The sequence below is a fragment of the Malaclemys terrapin genome, unplaced genomic scaffold, assembly GCF_027887155.1.
Source record: "Malaclemys terrapin pileata isolate rMalTer1 unplaced genomic scaffold, rMalTer1.hap1 H_1, whole genome shotgun sequence".
Lineage (NCBI taxonomy): Eukaryota > Metazoa > Chordata > Testudines > Emydidae > Malaclemys > Malaclemys terrapin.
In genome coordinates, this window is record NW_026530195.1 from 465,502 (window position 1) to 484,634 (window position 19,133).

At 61.3% G+C, this 19,133-nt stretch overlaps 3 protein-coding genes across 4 annotated transcripts in view; 1 reads left to right on the plus strand and 2 right to left on the minus strand.

Moving 5' to 3' along the window:
* Positions 1–7,101, plus strand: part of LOC128829628 (natural cytotoxicity triggering receptor 3 ligand 1-like) — a 49,508-nt gene extending 42,407 nt beyond the window's left edge. The window contains exons 4-6 of the mRNA XM_054015106.1: positions 4,013–4,312; positions 5,246–5,350; positions 5,778–7,101. Coding sequence (XP_053871081.1) covers positions 4,013–4,312; positions 5,246–5,350; positions 5,778–5,839 — 467 coding nt within the window. The 3' untranslated portion in view covers positions 5,840–7,101. The remainder of the gene's footprint in view (positions 1–4,012; positions 4,313–5,245; positions 5,351–5,777) is intronic.
* A 1,296-nt stretch (positions 7,102–8,397) lies between these two features.
* LOC128829632 (uncharacterized) lies at positions 8,398–10,418 on the minus strand. Its single transcript, XM_054015110.1, has 3 exons — positions 10,336–10,418; positions 9,353–9,685; positions 8,398–8,974 (listed from the first exon to the last, which is right to left on the minus strand). Exons 1-3 carry the CDS (start codon positions 10,412–10,414, stop codon positions 8,754–8,756), a joined length of 633 nt encoding a protein of 210 aa, XP_053871085.1. The 5' UTR covers positions 10,415–10,418; the 3' UTR covers positions 8,398–8,753.
* A 1,178-nt stretch (positions 10,419–11,596) lies between these two features.
* Positions 11,597–18,770, minus strand: LOC128829633 (programmed cell death 1 ligand 1-like). 2 transcript variants are annotated; one of them, XM_054015112.1, is made up of 4 exons: positions 18,690–18,756; positions 14,398–14,464; positions 13,060–13,389; positions 11,597–11,810 (listed from the first exon to the last, which is right to left on the minus strand). In XM_054015112.1, the coding sequence occupies exons 2-4, from the start codon at positions 14,420–14,422 to the stop codon at positions 11,644–11,646; spliced, it is 522 nt and encodes a 173-aa protein (XP_053871087.1). In that variant the 5' UTR covers positions 14,423–14,464; positions 18,690–18,756; the 3' UTR covers positions 11,597–11,643. The 2 variants fall into 2 exon arrangements, with proteins under 2 accessions (XP_053871087.1, XP_053871086.1); XM_054015111.1 differs by lacking the exon at positions 14,398–14,464 and having other exon boundaries at positions 18,690–18,770.
* Positions 18,771–19,133: the final 363 nt, after the last annotated feature.

Below are 19,133 nucleotides of genomic sequence, written 5' to 3' on the forward strand. Positions count from 1 at the left end.
AGTGTGAGCAACAAGGGTGATGTTGTGGTCGGAGTCTGCTATAGACCACCAGACCAGGGGGATGAGGTGGACGAGGCTTTCTTCCGGCAACTAGCAGAAGTTACTAGATCGCAGGCCCTGGTTCTCATGGGAGACTTTAATCACCCTGATATCTGCTGGGAGAGCAATACAGCGGTGCACAGACAATCCTGGAAGTTTTTGGAAAGTGTAGGAGACAATTTCCTGGTGCAAGTGTTGGAGGAACCAACTAGGTGCAGAGCTCTTCTAGACCTGCTGCTCACAAACAGGGAAGAATTAGTAGGGGAAGCAAAAGTGGATGGGAACTGGGAGGCAGTGACCATGAGATGGTCGAGTTCAGGATCCTGACATGAAGGGCAAAGGGGTCCAGGAGACCTGGCTGTATTTTAAACAATCCTTATTGCGGTTGCAGGAACAAACCATCCCGATGTGTAGAAAGAATAGTAAATATGGCAGGCGACCATCTTGGCTAAACAGTGAAATCCTTGCTGATCTTAAATGCAAAAAAGAAGCTTACAAGAAGTGGAAGATTGGACAAATGACCAGGGAGGAGTATAAAAATCTTGCTCAGGCATGCAGGAGTGAAATCAGGAAGCCCAAATCACACTTGGAGTTGCAGCTAGCAAGAGATGTTAAGAGTAACAAGAAGGGTTTCTTCAGGTATGTTAGCAACAAGAAGAAAGTCAAGGAAAGTGTGGGCCCCTTACTGAATGAGGGAGGCAACCTAGTGACCAAGGATGTGGAAAAAGCTAATGTACTCAATGCTTGTTTTGCCTCTGTCTTCACAAAAAAGGACAGCTCCCAGATTGCTGCACTGGGCAGTACAGCATGGGGAGAAGGTGACCAGCCCTCTGTGGAGAAAGAAGTGGTTCAGGACTATTTAGAAAAACTGGATGAGCACAAGTCCATGGGGCCGGATGCGCTGCATCCGAGGGTGCTAAAGTTGTTGGCGGATGTGATTGCGGAGCCATTGGCCATTATCTTTGAAAACTCATGGTGATCGGGGGAGGTCCCAGATGACTGGAAAAAGGCTAATGTTGTGCCCATCTTTAAAAAAGGGAAGGAGGAGGATCCGGGGAACTACAGGCCAGTCAGCCTCACCTCAGTCCCTGTAAAAATCATGGAGCAGGTCCTCAAGGAATCAATTCTGAAGCACTTAGAGGAGAGGAAAGTGATCAGGAACAGTCAGCATGGATTCACCAAGGGGAAGTCGTGCCTGACTAACCTAATTGCATCTATGATGAGATAACTGGGTCTGTGGATGAGGGGAAAGCAGTGGATGTGTTATTCCTTGACTTTAGCAAAGCTTTTGATATGGTCTCCCACAGTATTTTTGCCGCCAAGTTAAAGAAGTATGGGCTGGATGAATGGACTGTAAGGTGGATAGAAAGCTGGCTAGATCGTCGGGCTCAGCGGGTAGTGATCAATGGCTCCATGTCTAGTTGGCAGCCGGTATCAAGTGGAGTGCCCCAAGGGTCGGTCCTGGGACCGGTTTTGTTCAACATCTTCATTAATGAACTGGAGGATGGTGTGGACTGCACCCTCAGCAAGTTTGCAGATGACACTAAACTGGGAGGAGTGGTAGATATGCTGGAGGGTAGGGATAGGATACAGAGGGACCTAGACAAATTAGAGGATTGGGCCAAAAGAAACCTGATGAGGTTCAACAAGGACAAGTGCAGAGTCCTGCACTTAGGACGGAAGAATCCCATGCACTGCTACAGACTAGGGACCGAATGGCTAGGCAGCAGTTCTGCAGAAAAGGACCTAGGGGTTACAGTGGACGAGAAGCTGGATATGAGTCAACAGTGTGCTCTTGTTGCCAAGAAGGCTAATGGCATTTTGGGCTGTATAAGTAGGGGCATTGCCAGCAGATCGAGGGACGTGATCATAATCCTCTATTTGACATTGGTGAGGCCTCATCTGGAATACTGTGTCCAGTTTTGGGCCCCACACTCAAGAAGGATGTGGAAAAATTGGAAAGAGTCCAGCGGAGGGCAACAAAAATGATTTGGGGTCTGGAGCACATGACTTATGAGGAGAGGCTGAGGGAACTGGGATTGTTTAGTCTGCAGAAGACTCATAGACTTTAAGGTCAGAAGGGACCATTATGATCATCTAGTCTGACTTCCCGCATGATGCAGGCCACAAAAGCTGACCCACCCACTCCTGGAATAATTCTCTCCCTTGACTCAGCTGTTGAAGTCCCCAAATTCTGTGATTTAAAGACTTCAAGTCGCAGAGAATCCTCCAGCCAGCAACCCCTGCCCCATGCTGCGGAGGAAGGCGAAAAACCTCCAGGGCCTCTGCCAATCTACCCTGGAGGAAAATTCCTTCCCGACCCCAAATATGGCGATCAGCTGAACCCCGAGCATGTGGGCAAGATTCTCTAGCCAGACCCTCTGGAAAATGTTCTCTGTAGTAACTTTTAATATCCCATCATTGACCAGAGAAGAGTAAGGGGGGGATTTGATAGCTGCTTTCAACTACCTGAAAGGGGGTTCCAAAAAGGATGGAACTCGGCTGTTTTCAGTGGTAGCAGATGACAGAACAAGGAGCAATGGTCAAGTTGCAGTGGGGGAGGTTTAGATTGGATATTAGGAAAAACTTTTTCACTAGGAGGGTGGTGAAGCACTGGAATGGGTTCCCTAGGGAGGTGGTGGAGTCTCCTTCCTTAGAGGTTGTCGGTCTCTGCTTCCACAAGGTTTTTAAGGCCCGACTTGACAAAGCCCTGGCTGGGATGATTTAGTTGGGGATTGGTCCTGCTTTGAGCAGGGGGTTGGACTAGATACCTCCTGAGGTCCCTTCCAATCCTGATATTCTATGATTCTATCTCTTTGTTCACCTTTAGCTATTCCCTAGCCATTTGTCACCAGGGAGAGAGAGTGTCGCTGATTTATGCACACTGGCCTTTCCCCACCACCTAGAGACTTAAGAAATGCATGGGGGAAACTGAGGCACCCACACAGTATTCAGAGGAAACATTAAGAACAGTCCCACTTTGTCACATCCCCTATGGAGGCTGGTGTCACCTGGGTTTCCTCTCCCTGTTCCTGTCCCTTTGTCTGTCAGTCCCAGGCAAGGGCAGAGCTGCAGTGTCTCCAAAGCCAGTTCTTATCCCAGCCTCCTGTCACCTGCGTCCATTGTCCTCCCGCCGAGCCCTGCTGGGGTCACCCGCTCGCCGGCTGGGATTTCCTGGGGCAGGTGTCAGCTGTTCAGTCCTTGGGGCTCCCTTTGTCTTTGTGACCCTCAGTTTCAGCCAGTCGCGTAATGACCCAGTTTCCGCCCCCTCCCCCAGCCAGTTATGTGACACACACACCTCACGTCTCCTGCTCTGCCCCCGGAGTAGCTTTTTACCCTGCTCTGCCCACTGGGAACAATGCAAAGTGCCCAGGGAAACTGAGGCACGCACTGGGCTCATACAAATAGTACAGAAAATTCCCACTTCTGCACAGAGGCACAAACGATCAGAGCTGATTAACTAGGGAATAACCGACATAGGCCTGGCCAGAGCTCCCCAAAGCTCAGGTCAGATCCACACTCCGGGACGGCCGCTCCTGAGACCTTCACTGAAACCTCGTTCCCACCCTGCTGCTGCCTGGCGGGAGCCCCAGGACTTTCCGACAGCAGAATTACCCACCCCGGGCCCCACTTCATGCTGGGCTCTGTTGGGGAGCCAGCTGCTGTCGGGGGCAAGACCTGGAATATCCAGCAGCTCCCTGGCGTTTGTGGGCAGAGCCAGCAGCATGTGGGGAGCAGGGGGGAGCTGCTGGGGCCAGACTGACCAGGGTGGAGAAGGAGCTATGGGGCAGGACCAGTTCCCTGGCTATCCCCTGCAGGACTGGATCAGTCGGGGACCACACAAACGTGTCCTTGGCCCAGCCAGGCAAACGGGCCTTTCGCTCCTGCAGGATCCCAGGGAGCTCAGACCGACCAGGGCCGTTTGCCTCTCGGTGCATCAGATTCCAACTCAGCCTCTCTCCCTTATTTCCAGCCGCTCCAAGGATCATCATCCCCCAGCGATCGGGAATTATATTTAGAGAGACCTCCTTCCCCTGCCACATGTGGGGATTCTACCCCAGGGACATCACCGTCACGTGGCTGAGAGACGGGCGGGTTCGGACTGAATCCACATATTCTCCCCTGCAGAGGAACCTGGACGGGACCTTTAACCTCACCCTGACCTACACCTTCACCCCCATGGATTGGGACAAAGGCAGCATCTTAACCTGCCGCGTCAGCCACGCGGCTCTGGTTCAGCCCCTGCAGGAGGAGTTTGCCCTGATAATCACATGTAAGCGTCTGTGCAGGGGGAATGGTTCCCTTGGGGACCCCTTACCCCGATTGGTCACTGCTCAGGGGAGACTCTTCCCTTGTCACACCCCAGTCCCCAGCTCCCATCAGAGGGGAGAGATTCCTGGGGCTGTGGGACCAGAGAGTGAGCTAAAGAGGGGACCGCACGCACAAGAGCAGAGAAAATTGGAGGGGAGGAGGGGAGATGCTGGAGCCCTCAGGAATTGGGGGCTGGTACAATGGGGTCAGTATCTGGGGGCTGGAGCCCTCAGCGCTACAGGGGCCAGTGGCAGTAGGATCTTTAGTGGGGTGAAGGGGAATTTTGTCTCCCCTCCCCCAGGAAGTGGGGGAGGGGGCTCTGCAGTTGCATCAAACCCACACACTTAGCCAGGACGGGTAAGGGATGGTGTCCCTAGCCTCTGTCTGTCAGAGGGTGGAGATGGATGGCAGGAGAGAGATCACTTGATCATTGCCTGTTAGGTTCACTCCCTCTGGGGCACCTGGCATTGGCCACTGTTGGTAGACAGGATACTGGGCTGGATGGACCTTTGGTCTGACCTGGTACAGCCGTTCTTATGTTCTTATGAGTGGTTGGGGCCCCAGGGGTGGGGCCATGCAGAGGTGTCAGGTCTCATGGTGAAGGGGGGGTCAGGCCCACCTCAGCCCCCCCCCCCCCCCCCCCCCCGGGAAGTGTCTGGCGCCGCTGACAGGGGCTGCGTTTTGAGGTGAGGGAGCTTTATCAGCTACCCCTGCCAGCGCCGCTCTGCTCCTGCCCAAGGCTTGCAGTGTGGGGGGACAGCACAGCCCCAGCCCACAAACTACTGCCACGTTAAACAGTGCACAGGCCATGTGTGTCCATTTCCCCCCCCTCCCCCCGCTGCTCCTGGCTCTGATGCTGGTAACGCAGCCTGATGCTTTCTCTCTCATGGCGCAGGGTGGACAGGTGACATAGTCGCACTTGTCTCAGGGATCCTCCTCCTCGTGACTTTCCTATTGCTGTGTGCATGCCGGGTCTGTAAAGGGAAGGACTACCAGTCAGGTAAAAAATGTCAATCCCAGTGTAACGGGGGGTGAGGGGGCTACGTGGCCTCAGAGTTAGCTCAGAGTCTGGATAGAGTTGAGGTGACTGTAACATACCCTGGGTCACCACCAGGGGCTATGGGGGACTGGAATGGCCTGCGGGGGGGGGGCTGGAGTGGCCTGTAAGGTGGGAAACTGAGGCACACGTCCACCCAATTTAGGCTTAATCAATTTTTCACCTTTCTGTCTGAAAATCTATAATCGTTATTTATAGTTTCTGACCATGTGCATCTGGTAGATAAACTAGCTTAGACGGAACAGGTAGGGGCCCAAGTACCAAGTGCCGGGGTACTGGGAAGCTCTCCACTTCCTGAAGGTCGTCTCAGTCTCTGGAGGCTGTTCTCCAGTTTGTGCCCATGTTCACTTGTCATTTTGTTCCTTTCCAGTTGTGACGTTCCCCTCTGTTGCTATCCGGATCAGTGATCTGCGAGGTCACTCCAACGCTTGACTCTGGGAGCCAGGCTCACCCTGCTCTGCTGTGAGACTCCCCACCCCTGGGCTGGTCACGCACAGCCTCTGGCGTGTCAGCTGCTCCTTGGATTGTGCAACCAAATGACACCAGCCGATATCTCCGGTCCCAGACACAACCCTGGGAAGCTAGGCCCGCTGGACACTGCAAGCTGTAGCAAAGTCCCGAGTCTGTGTCAGTGGGTCCTGCGCTTCTGGGCGCATTCAGTGGCCTCAGAAACTCGATAAGGCCCCAGTGTGACCTCCCTTTCGCAGTGTAGCGGCAAGAGTCACAGCCTATGGAGTTACTTCCATCACCGGGCAGTACGGGAGATGGGACGGGGGGACACCCCACAGTCTCGGGTACTCCACAGAGCTGAGTGGGCACAGTTCGGCCTCCCCCTGGACCCAGCCCTGCTTCCCCTCTCCAGGGGATCTCTGTAGAGTAGGGGAGGGCGCGGGGGGGTTGGTCTGTGCTCACATTGCTAAGCAATTGGTTGGTATATTATTCTCTAGCCTCCCCAGGAAAGGGTGTGAAGGGGCTTTGGGGAATATTTTCCAGTCTAGAGAACAGGGTTGCGTTATTCCCTTTGGGGGGGTGGAGGCCCCGGGGGTCCAGAGCGAGGGGACTCCCTGAGGGGGCCCACGGCAGAGACAGACGTGCTAAGGCTCAGAGAGGTGCGGCCCCAAGAGGTGGAGGGACCTGACCCTGAGAGAGTGGACCCCCGAGAAGGGCTGTCACACTGAAGGGAGTTCCCCCCAGGGACCGCACGGGGCCAAGAGTGGGCACGATCTGTGAGTCCGTGACACAGGACAAAGGGGGCTGCCAGTCATGAGAAATCCCTTAGCTACCACCTGAGCTGGAACAAGGGCTGTACCAGGGGAAAGGATTGGGCCCAGACTAGGAAGGAGTCTAGTCTGTGAAAGAGGCTTATTGGAACATCTCTGAGGGTGAGATTTACCTGTGCTCAGTTTCTTAATGTATTAGGCTTAGACTTGCGTGGTTTGTTTTATTTTGCTTTGTGACTTACTTTGTTCTGTCTGTTATTACTTGGAACCACTTCAATCCTACTTTTTATAATTATTTAATACCTGGGGGAGCAAACAGCTGTGCAGATCTCTCTATCAGTGATATAGAGTGGGGACAATTTATGAGTTTACCCTGTATAAGCTTTATACAGAGTAAAACGGATTGATTTGGGGTTTGGATCCCATTGGGAGCTGGGTGTCTGGGTGCTGAAGAGAGGTGACATGCTGAGCAGTTTTGGGTTGAAGTCTGCAGCTTTGGGGGTGTGGTTCAGACCCTGGCTCTGTGTTGCAGCAGGCTGGCGTCTGGCTCCACAAGGCATAGTTCTGGAGTCCCAAACTGGCAGGGAAAACAGGCTCAGAGGTCACTTCAGCACATCAGGTGACAGTCCCAAGGGGGTCTCTGTGACCGAACCTGTGACAGGGAGACCCCACGGAGACTCCCACGTTCTCCCTGGCCTGCTCTGTCCACACCCCCGTCTGTCAAGCCCCCTCCCAGCCAGGTATGGGGCAGCAGCTCCCCCACCCCACTGGGCACAGGGGGGGCCATCGTTCTCTGAGGTCTCCTGCAGATGCCACTGCCCAGGGCAGGGTGCAAAGGGGGGGGTGCAGCCCCTGCCCAGTGCGCCCTGGGCTTGGTGGAGAGGGAGAGGTGCATTCGGAGAGCTCCCTCCCCAGTCCCCGGGGAGCAGACGGGGTGCCCCCTGAGGCCCGGTGCAGTGGGCCTGGCCCCATCTGCATGCGGCATTTCCTCCCTCTTGCACTGCGGGGCTAAGCACACGCTGGCTGCCCGGGCACCACCGCCGAGGTATGTGTTGGCTACGGGGTGACGGTACATCCCGGTTTGGCCAGGACAGTCCCTTCTGCAAGCCCTGTCCCGGCCATCCTGGCTTTTGGCAGAAGAAGGCATCTGTCCCGTTTGCTCTGGCCAACAGTTGGGTCAAATGCCCAGTTTTGTCAAAAAAGTGGGGTGTGGAGGAACATACGGGGGGGACGAGCGGCGATGCCAGCCCTGCGTGGGGGGATGGGAGACGGCTCCGGCCAGCCCCATGCGGTGCCCCGTTTTCCCTTTGGGTCACCCTAGCTATGGCCCATCATGCTGGGCAACTGCTCGGCTATGCCCGGCTTGCACCGGTGTACCCGCCTCTGCTCACCCTGACGCCACCACCCGGCACCTCCTTCCCTAGCGGGTGGGGGGGCCCGGTGCTGCTGAGGAGCTCTGGGCCGGCAGACCCAGTGTGGGCTTCAGCCCAGTGGGGAATCGGGGTATGGGGGGGTGAAGCCCAGGGCAAATGACTGTGGGGAGAAGAATCGGACCTGTCCCTGCACCCCCCACAGGGGCCGGAGCCACCGGGGATAAGGACACGCGGCCGCCGACTGGCAGCAGGACACAGTGCGTGATAAGCGTTTTATTCCTTATCCGCGCACTGCAGCTGGCACCGCGCTGGGAGCTGATCACACCCCACGCAGCCCCCTCCCGACACGCCGAACAACAGCCCCCCATGGATGCCCCCCACCCCCGCTGTCCCTGCCCAGCTCGCTACCCGGGGTCTCCCAGCGGCACAGCCACAGTGCAGGCAGATAGACCCCCCCCATGGGCGTCCAGCCGTCAGCCCCTGACCCTGCCAGCCTCCCCCATCTGACATCCGGCCCCAGGCGTCCCCAGCGGCTTGAGATGTCCCAGAGCCCCTTAGGGGAGACGGGGCCTGTGTCCCCATGTGCGCGCAGGATCCCGGCCCCCCGGATTTGCGGTCACACCCTGCGGAAGCGAAGCCGTTGCTGTGATGTGGGTGTCCCCGTCCGTCCCCAGGGATCCCAGCCCCGTTGCTGCGGGAGCTGTGTCCGGGGACACTGCGAGCCCAGCGGGCTCTGGGCGGACGATCGAGGGCTCACGCCTGTGCCGTCTGGTTGGCGCTCTCAGCCTGTGCCCGGGGTGGGCTCTCCTCGGCCTCCGGGCTGCCCAGACACTCCTTCACCTCGGCAGCCAGCCGGGCCAGGTGCCGCTGGAGCTCGCTGGCCGAGCGGACGCAGCCCCCGATCACCTCCTCCAGCTGCCGCAGCCGTGGGGCGCCCACGCCCAGGGGGCAGGTGTTGGGGGGCACCGTCGGGTCTGCAACAACAGCACGGCATCGCGTCAGGGTCACTGCAGGGTCCCGGCCCCTCGGCAGCCTGCCCCACTCCAGCCACGGCCTCACCCCGCGGGGCGGTGATGGGGAGCAGGGCGGGGTACTGGAAAGGCAGGTGGGTGCAGGCAGAATCAGGAGTGGGGCGGGTCGGTGCCCCCCAGGAGGGGGCGCTGAGGGGGCAGGAGAACTGTCCGTGCGAGCGGGTGGGGGCTGCCCGGGGAGGGGGCAGGAGAACTGGCCGTGCGGGCGGGTCGGTGCCCCCCAGCAGGGGGCGCTGTGGGGGCAGGAGAACTGGCCGTGCGGGCGGGTCGGTGCCCCCCAGCAGGGGGCGCTGGTGCTGCTTTGCCCCCCCCCGTGCTCACCTGCCACGCGCAGGGTGAGGCTGCCCTGGGCCTGGTCGGGCGGGTAGAGGATGTAGCAGGTCCACTCCCCGCTGTCGCTGGCGGTGACGCGCTGCAGCACCAGCGAGACGTTCCCGTTCCTCACCTCGTCCTCGGCCAGGCTGAGTCCCGCCCGCGCCGCCCGCACCGCCCCGGCGAACTCCAGCACCGTGCGCCCCTCGTGCCGCCAGCGCACCTGCAGCTGCTCCAGCTCCAGGGGCGGGTAGTCGGCCCCGACGAGGCACTCCAGCACCACGCGCTGCCCGGGGCGCGCCCGCACCGGCGAGGGGCCCACCGACACCTGCAGCCAGGCCGCTGCGGGGAGAGGGGCAGGGTCACCCCCGCCGGGGCTGGTCTGCCATGGGCCCGCCCGCTGCACCGCCAGCCGGGCGCCCGTCCCTCCCAGCATCCTCTGGGGCGTGACCGTTCTCCCCCAGCATTCTCTGGGGCAGGGCGGGTGTCCCATTCACTCCCAGGATCCTCTGGGGCGGGGGGGTTCCCCGTTCACTCCCAGCATCCTCTGGGGCGGGGGGACCCCTCCTGGGCTGGGGTTGCCTCTGCTCCCTGCTGGACAGTTCCCACTGCCCCCAAACCTTTGGATGGGCCTTGAATCTCTCCAGGCCAGGTCGTTCCTGTTGGGGTCCCCACACCCTGCCCTGGGATGATGGGGGGAACTGCCTGGCCCTCCCCCTTTGGGAAAGCAGGGGCAGCTCTCATCTCCCCCCTGAGCTGGCTCCGCCCTCCTGCCCATCTTGAGCAGATTCAGGGGGAACCCCCAAGGCAGCAAGGGGCCCTGTCTCGGGGAGGTCACAGGGGAACCCCGGGGCAGCGAGGGGCCAGTCTCGGGGAGGTCACAGGGGAACCCCAGGGCACTGAGGGGCCAGTCTCGGGGAGATCCCGGGGCAGCGAGGGGCCGGTCTCGGGGAGACCCGGGGGGCCTGCGGCGGGACAGGCTCCATACTCACCAGCTGCCACGCAGCACAGGGCCAGCATGGCCCCACGCAGACACATCTCTGGGGGTGCGCGCAGGGGGGCAGGAGGCATCGTCACTGCACCGGAGTGCCAGGGCCGTGCTGATAAAGGGCCAGTCGTGTGGCAGGGCCCCGATAAGCCCCGAACGTGGCCAGCAGCCCCCTGATTGGCTGGGACGTCCCGTCCCATCCCCCCAGGCACGTCGGCGCCGTCTGCCCGGGTTGTTTTTATCCTGGGGCAGCCGGTGACCTTGTGGGGCCAGGACCCAGGGACCCCCGGACCCCCGTGTAGGGCTGTCCCAGCCGGGCCTGCGGGGGCGGGTCCCTGCCCCAGCTCTGCTCTGTGTCGGCGCGGGGACCCCAGCCCAGGGGTGTGTGACCCCCCACCCGGCTCTGAGCTCCGCTCCCCTCGGGTCATAGTCGCCCCTTCCCGGGGGCAGCGCTGCCCGAGCCCAGCCAGGCCTCAGCCAATACCCCGGACACGGGACACCCTCTCCTCCCTCCCGGGCAGCGTCCCAGCAGGGAGAGGGGCCGGACCCTGCACCCCCTGGGATGGAGCAACCCCCCTTCCCCTCCAGGGGGGGGCCTGTCCCACCGCCCCAGGCGCAGAGAGTGTGGGGCCGGGATGGGGGCCCAACTGTGGGGTTCACCCCCCACCCCCCGCATTGCAGACAAGGACACAGATCGTGCATCACCAGTGGCTTTATTCAGACAACAGCTCACAACCTGCGTCCCAGTGCCACCCCATGGGGCCACCCGAAAGCTGAGCCCCCATCTCCCCTAATACACAACTCCCGCCCTGCCCCAATGCACAGCCCCCCCACAGCATCCCCCCAATGCAGAGCCCCCGCCCTGCCCCAATGCACAGCCCCCACACAGCATCCCCCCAATGCACAGACCCCGCCCCAATGCACAGCCCCCCCACAGCATCCCCCAATGCACAGCCCCCGCCCTGCCCCAATGCACAGCCCCCCCACACAGCATCCCCCCAATGCACAGCCCCCCACAGCATCCCCCCAATGCACAGCCCCCCTACCCCATCCCCCCAATACACAACCCCCGCCCTGCCCCAATGCACAGCCCCCTGCCACATCCCCCCACAGGCAGCACCAAGCAAAGCCCCCACCCCCTCTGCCCCCCCAGCCCCGATCCTGTTCCAGCAGCTCCCTGGTACTTTCCCTCCGCGATGCCTCCCCTGCCGCTCTCTGCATATCCCCCCCCCAGCTGGCCCCAAAGATGCCCCACAGTGCCGAGATCAGCCCCCCTGCGCAGCCCGGGCGCCCCCTGGGGTCAGGGCCGGGCTCAGGCCTTCCCCCCACCCCCGGCGCCCGCCGCCTCCAGCGTGCGGCTGATCTGCTGCAGGAGGGTCAGCGCCTGGTCCAGCTTCTCCAGCACCAGGGGGTCGGGGTCGGGGGCGCAGGCGTGAGGGGCCACGGCCTCCGGCTCCTCCGCGGGCAGCTTCGCGGGGTCTGCGGGGCACAAACCGGGGACACCCGTCACCACGACCGGCGCACACCTGCCCCTGCCGGCCCGGCCGCCTCCATCACAGGGGCAGCGCTGTGGGGGGAGCTCCCACCTACTCCCGCCCCCGCCTCACCCAGCAGGGGGCACTGTGTGTGGGGGGGGTGATGAACTGGGACTGTTCTTGCTGTGGTGTGTGAATGCTGACAGGGGAGTGTGGCTAGGATAGTCTGCATTGGGGGATGGGAGACTGACGGAGGGAGAATACCTGAGCGTGTAACATGAGAACCCAGGAAGGGGTTGGAGGCCAGGTGACACCTTGGCCCGGGAAACTGAACAAAGGCTGTGGGAGGGGTCGCTGAAGGGGGAGTTTTTCAGGAGCTGGCGGGTGATATGGCTGGGAGGCAGACGGGGCTCTGACCTCCCAAGGGGACTGGGGGCCCTGGGACCCCAAGATGGACCTAACTGAGGGGGGTCCTGTTGTCTGTGCCTGCAAGACCTGTCTTGGACGTATTCCTGTCATCCAAATAAACCTTCTGCTCTACTGGCTGGCTGAGAGTCATGGTGAATTGCAGGAAGCCGGGGGTGCAGGGCCTTGTGTCCCCCCACACTCTGTGACAGATGGACAGTGAGGGGTGCTGTGGAAGCGTGTATAGACGTGGGAGTGCTGTGGGGAGGATGGGGTTCTGTGGGGGAAATGGGGTGCAGCGGGGGGTGCAGTGGGAAGTGGGGCTCTGGCCGGGGATGGGCAGTGGGGGGTGCTGCGGAGGCATGTAGCGAAATGGGGGTTCTGTGTGGGGAATGGGGTGCAATGGGGGGTGGGACTCTGGCAGTGGGGGGTGCTGCAGAGGTGTATATAGAAGTGGGGGTGCAGAGGGGGATGGGGCTCTGGTGGGGGATGGGCAGTAGGGGTGCTGCAGAGGCATGTATAGAAGTGGGGGTGCTGTGGGGAGGATGGGGCTCTGGCCCCCAACCGCCCCCATCTGCCCCCACGGTGCTGTCCATGGAGACTTGGCTGGGCCATGGGGAAGGGGCAGCTGGGGAGGTGGCTTAGTGGAGCTGACCCCTCAAAGCAGCTGGGACCCTCCCCTCCATTGATCGCCATGTGGGCAGGAGCTCCCAACACAGATCTATCCAGAGGTGCTGGGGCCACGGGGCGGCTCTGGACCCAACGCTGGAGCCACGGCCCCTCTGGCCTCTGCCCTGGGACCCTGCCCCCCAACCAGCCCTGCCCCCCCCAGCCCATCCTGCAGTTACCTTCCACACGCAGCTCCACCTGCCGGCTCTCCCGGCTCGGGGAGTGGATGACCATGCAGGTGTAGAGCCCGGCATCGGCGCCCCCCACCCGCGGGAGGAGCAGGGAGGCGTTGCCGACCCGCAGCCCCTCCAGGGACAGGCTGGCCCCGGCCCTGGGGTACGACGGGGTGCTATCGAACTCGGCCACCAGGCGGCCCCCCAGCTTCCACTGCACCACCAGCAGCTCCATGTCCACGGTGCCCCCCACGGAGAAGTGACAGCCCAGGAGCAGGTCGGAGCCCGGCTGGGCCCGCACCGGGGAAGTGGGGACGGAGACCACCAGGGCACCCCCTGCGCAGACAGACAGACGGGGTTACTCGCCGCTCTGCGGGGCATGGGTGGGGCAGCCCGGGGGGAGACACCCCCCCCAGGGACTGAGCCCCCTCCAATCCCCCCACCCCCACGTGCCCCCCAGCCTGAGCCCCCGGCCCCAGCTCCCACCCGACCCCTGTACCCACAGCCTGTCTCCTACTTCAAGCTCTCCTCAGGGGCCATCCTCCCCACAGCTGTTCCCATGCTGGGGTGGGGAGCAGGACCCCTGCCCTGTGTCTGACCCCCACGCAGCGCCACATCCAACCCCCACCCCAAAGCCAACACCACCTGCCCGACCTGCCTTCCTACTAATCGGGCAACTCTTCGGCCTGACTTTGTCATAAGAACGGCCAGACTGGGTCAGACCAAAGGTCCATCTAGCCCGATATCCTGTCTCTGACAGTGGCCAGTGCCAGGTGCCCCAGAGGGAATGAACAGAACAGGGAATCATCAAGTGATCCATCCCCTGTCGCCCATTCCCAGCTTCTGGCAAACAGAGGCTAGGGACACCACCCCTGCCCATAGCTAGCAGTCACTGATAGTCATATCCTCCATGAACGTATCTAGCTCTCTTTTGAACCCCCAAAGGGTCGGGACTCCGTGCACCCCCCAGCAGCGTTAACCACTTCTGTGGCCATAACACCCCCCTTGCCAGCTGTTGCGGAGTATTGGGGGACTCAGGGCCCTGCACCCCCGGCTTCCTGCGATTCACCATGACTCTCAGCCAGCCAGTAAAGCAGAAGGTTTATTTGGATGACAGGAATACAGTCCAAGACAGGTCTTGCAGGCACAGACAACAGGGCCCCCCTCAGTTAGGTCCAGCTTGGGGTCCCAGGGCATGCCAGCCCACCCCCCTTTGGGGGGGTCAGAGCCATCTCTGCCTCCCAGCCATCTCTCCAGCCTCCTTCTAGCCTGCTTCCAGCACTCTCCTTTTGCGACCCCTCCCACAGCCTTTGTTCAGTTTCCCGGGCTAAGGAGTCACCTCACCTTCAACCCCTTCCTGGGTTCTCATGTTACACACTCAGGTATGCGCCCTCGGGCGCCCGATCCCATCCTGCAATGCAGACTATCCCAGCACACTCCCCTGTCAGCATTCACAGACCACCGTGAGAACAGGCCCAGTTCGTCACATCTCTCCCCCCTTCGAGACCGAACTGAGCAGGGTCACTTTAGCCAGTGACCCGGGGAAGTTCGAACCTACCCCCGTTCCCATGGATGCCCCCGCATCCCTCCCATTCCTTGGTGAGAATTACACCAGGCCCCTCCAGTTTCACGCTACCCCTTAGGTTGGGGGTGCTTGATGGCACTCGCAGTTCGCATGTGGGAAGGTTTATGCGGCCTGCGCCCTTTTCCCACCCCCATACCTCTGGGGCTCCAACTGGGCTGTGGTCTTCTCCCAGCGCTCCAGTCTGGAGGTCTGTGCTTTGGGCTCTCTTGGTTTAGAGCCGCCCTTTTAACCTTGGCCACCCTCCGAAAAGGCTCCTCTATGCTGGGCAAGGGTCCTAAAGCTGTTTTCCCCTTGTCCCAGGCCTTCCTCCCCCTCTGACAGGGGTCACAGGATCCGCAGTACTGTCGGACAGTAACAAAGACCCCAGGCCAGTAAAAGCTCCGTAGCAGCCTCTGCTGGGTACGCCAGGTTCCCTGGTGCCCTGAGAGGGGAATGTCATGGGCCCGGCACAGCAGCTGGTGGCGATACTTCTGGGGTACCACCAGCTGCCTCCTGATCCCCCCTGACTCCATTTTCCCTGGGGGAGCCCATTCTCGGTACAGGAACCCCTTCTCCCACAGGAACCTTTTCCGGCCACCTCGTCCCATGGTCTGTACCGCATTGAGGTCGGCCAGGTCCCTTATCTTCCGCAAGGAGGGATCTCTCTGCAACTCGGCCTGGAACTCAGCAGCTGGGACGGGGATGGCCACCTGCTCTTTCTCGCCCGCTGGGTCCGAAGCTGCAGCCTCCCTGAGCCGCGTCCCTGGGCGTTCCCTCCCCACCAGGTTAGAGTCCCGCGCCTCAGGCAAGGCACCCCCCCCAAGGCCAGGGCGCAGTGCCCCTCGCCGGCTCTGACCGCGGGTCACAACTAAGGCGGTCTGGGGGCTGCTGGGCCAGTCCTCTAGGTCCCCCCCCATCAACACCTCAGTGGGCAAATGGTGGTGCACTCCCACGTCCTTGGGGCCCTCCTTGGCCCCCCATTTCAGGTGTACCCTCGCTACGGGAACCTTGAATGGGGTCCCGCCCACCCCGGTCAGGGTCAGGAAGGTGTTGGGCACCACCCGATCTGGGGCCACCACCTCGGGCCGGGCCAGTGTCACCTCTGCGCCCGTGTCCCAGTAACCATAAACTTCCTTCCCATCCACCTCCAGGGGAACAAGGCACTCGCTCCGCAGGGACAGCCCCGCGCCAACCCTGTAAACGGAGAACTTTGAATCCGGAGCATCTGGCCCCCCAGAGAAGCTGGCCTGGGGCTCTCCTCCCTCCTTAGCAGGTGGTACTCTGCCAGCCCCCCTTCCCTGGGAATGCTGCCTCTCGCCGGGCTGGGCCTCTACCCAGTCAACCCTCTGTGGGTTCGGCCTGCTCAGTCTGTCCCTGAGCCTGGGGCACTGGGCCCGTATGTGGCCCTTTTGGCCACAGTGGTAGCAGCCCATGTCCCATGGGTCCCCTTGAGTGGGTCGGATGGTCCTGATGCCGGATGTTCCCCTCTGATGGGGTTTTTCTGTATTTTCCCACGGGGAGGTCCCATGGTGACTCTCTCTCTGTGTTGTGGTGGGATTGCTCCTTTGGGACTCCTCCCTGCCACCCCCTGACCGGCTCCTTACAAACTCATCAGCCAGCTGCCCGGCGTGTCGCGGGTTCTCTGGCTTTCTGTCCACCAACCACAGCCTCAGGTCGGATGGGCACCGCTCATACAGTTGCTCCAGTACCAGCAGTTTAATCAGGTCCTCCTTCGTCTGGGCCCCACCAGCCCACTTACTGGCGTATCTTTCCATGCGGGCGGCTAGTTGCAGATATGAGATCTCAGGGGTTTTATCTTGACTCCGGAACCTTTCCCGGTACATCTCAGGAGTCAGCCCAAACTCTCGTAGCAGGGCCTTTTTGAATAGTTCGTAGTCCCCTTTCTCTGCCTCTCCCAGTTGGCGGTACAATGCCACGGATTTGGGGTCCAGTAAGGGGGTAAGGACCCGGAGTCTGTCCGCGGGATCCACCCGGTGCAGCTCGCAGGCCGTCTCAAAGGCCTCCAGGAAGTCATCCATGTCCTCCCCCTCCTTGTATGGGGCCATGATGCACTTATCAAAGCTCCGTGAAGTCCTGGGTCCCCCCTCACTCACCGCAGCCGGGGGTTCGCTGCCCTTCAATCTCGCCAGTTCCAGGTCATGCTGACGCTGTCTCTCATTCTCCTGTCTCTGTCTCTCATTCTCCTCCCGTTCCTGCTGACGCTCTCTCTCTTCACGCTGATGCTGTCTCTCTTTCTCCTCCCGTTCACGCTGATGCTGTCTCTCTTTCTCCTCCCGTTCATGCTGTCTCTGTCTCTCTTTCTCCTCCCGTTCATGCTGTCTCTGTTGTTCACGATCCTCCAGCTCTCTCAGTTTTAGCTCTTTCTCCCATTCCAGCCAATTCCGCTCCCCGGATGCCGAACGTCGCCGGGAGGATCCTCTGCTGGCCGGCGAGCTTCGCCGGGGGGACCCCCTGCTGGCCGGGGGGGCCACGGCGCCTTCGGTATTTGCTGGGCTCCTCCCCACCCTTCCCCTAGGCATAGGAAGGAGGGGTCTCGGGACGCCCTCAGCAGCCGGCTGACCACTCCCAGCTGGGACAGACACTGGTGCCTGCGCTGCATTTGCCAGGCTGCTTCCCTGAGACACAGGGATCAGTTCATTCGCGCGATCTTCTGCCTCCAGCTGGGCAATGAGCTGTTCTTTGGTGAGCCTCCCAATGCGCAGCCGCCTCTGCTTGCACAGCTCCACCAGGTCGCTCTTAAGCCGCTTGGCATACATCTTCCTGCTGGCCACTCACCGGCCTGTGTGCTCACAGCTCCCCACAGTTCCCAGGGGGCCCCCTAGTGTGCCAGCCCTTCTCGAGGTCACCACCTCTCTGCCAGGGTCGAGCTGCAGACTCCTCCGCCCCTGGGACCACTCGCTGCGATCCCCTCGGGGGACCCTGTTACTGCAAAAGTCCTTCTCGCTGGTCACACATTCCCAGGGGTAATAACCGTCTCTCTCTCACTCTTCAGCGCGCCTGGTCCCCGTCAATCCCCCTTCGTTTTACTGCTCCCCAGTCACTTACTGCAGGAAGCGCCGTCCCCGGGGTGCAGTAGATCCCACCGCTACCACCAGTTGTTGCGGAGTATTGGGGGACTCAGGGCCCTGCACCCCCGGCTTCCTGCGATTCACCATGACTCTCAGCCAGCCAGTAAAGCAGAAGGTTTATTTGGATGACAGGAATACAGTCCAAGACAGGTCTTGCAGGCACAGACAACAGGGCCCCCCTCAGTTAGGTCCAGCTTGGGGTCCCAGGGCATGCCAGCCCACCCCCCTTTGGGGGGTCAGAGCCATCTCTGCCTCCCAGCCATCTCTCCAGCCTCCTTCTAGCCTGCTTCCAGCACTCTCCTTTTGCGACCCCTCCCACAGCCTTTGTTCAGTTTCCCGGGCTAAGGAGTCACCTCACCTTCAACCCCTTCCTGGGTTCTCATGTTACACACTCAGGTATGCGCCATCGGGCGCCCTCGGGCAGATCCCATCCTGCAATGCAGACTATCCCAGCACACTCCCCTGTCAGCATTCACAGACCACCGTGAGAACAGGCCCAGTTCGTCACACCAGCCCCATGGTGGTCGCCCCAGGGCCCTGGCGTCAGCGCTGAGCTGGTCCCCCAGGGCAGGTTGCGGGTGATGGGTGCGAGGGGACTCGGGGGCAGGAGCAGCCCAGAGGGAGCACAACGTGGGTTTGCAGTGGGGCCTGGCCATGGGGGAGAGAACCCAGGAATCCTGGCTCCCAATCCCCCCCCCTCCAACCCACAAGCCCCCCACTTTCATCCCAGAGCCAGGGAGAGAACCCAGGAGTCCTGGCTTCCAGCTCCCCTCTTTCACACACCAGACTCTCCGGCTCGGAGATCCCCCAAGCCCCGGCGGCACCCTGTGCCCAGCCCGGACCCCCCATCCCACCAAGGCACCACCAGGGCTGGCCCCACACCCTTCCGTCCCTGGCCCCGGGGCCGGGTTTCCTGCCTACGCCGCCCCTCTGGGGCAGGGTCTGGGGCCGGGGAGCAGGGGGTGGCCCCGGCGGCTACTCACGGGCCCCGCTCGCCAGCAGCAGCAGCAGGAGGCCGGGCACCATGGTGAGGGTCATCGTGCGGTGTGGGGCGGTCTGGTGTGAGGCAGTCCTAGTCCTGGTTACTTTTGCTTCTGCAGTGGGCAGGGGAGGGGAGGGGCCGGCCTGGCTGGGAGGGTGAGATAAGAGCAGGATGCGGGGCTGGGCGGGACCCACAGCTCGGGGCTCTGAGCGCCACCGACCCACCACTCCAGCGTGCAGAGATCCGGGCAGGGACCCAGGGGCGGACCCGTCATGGGGAGTGGGATTGCCTTGGGGGCCGGGAGAGGGGACAGCGAAGCAATGGGGGGGTTGTGAGCAGGGCCACTGAGAGTGGGTTTGGGCCCCAGTGAAAAAAAATTTTCGGGCCCCCCAGCAAGGGCGGACTGGCTAAACAGGGCCAACGAGAGGAGGGGGAAGCCGGGGAA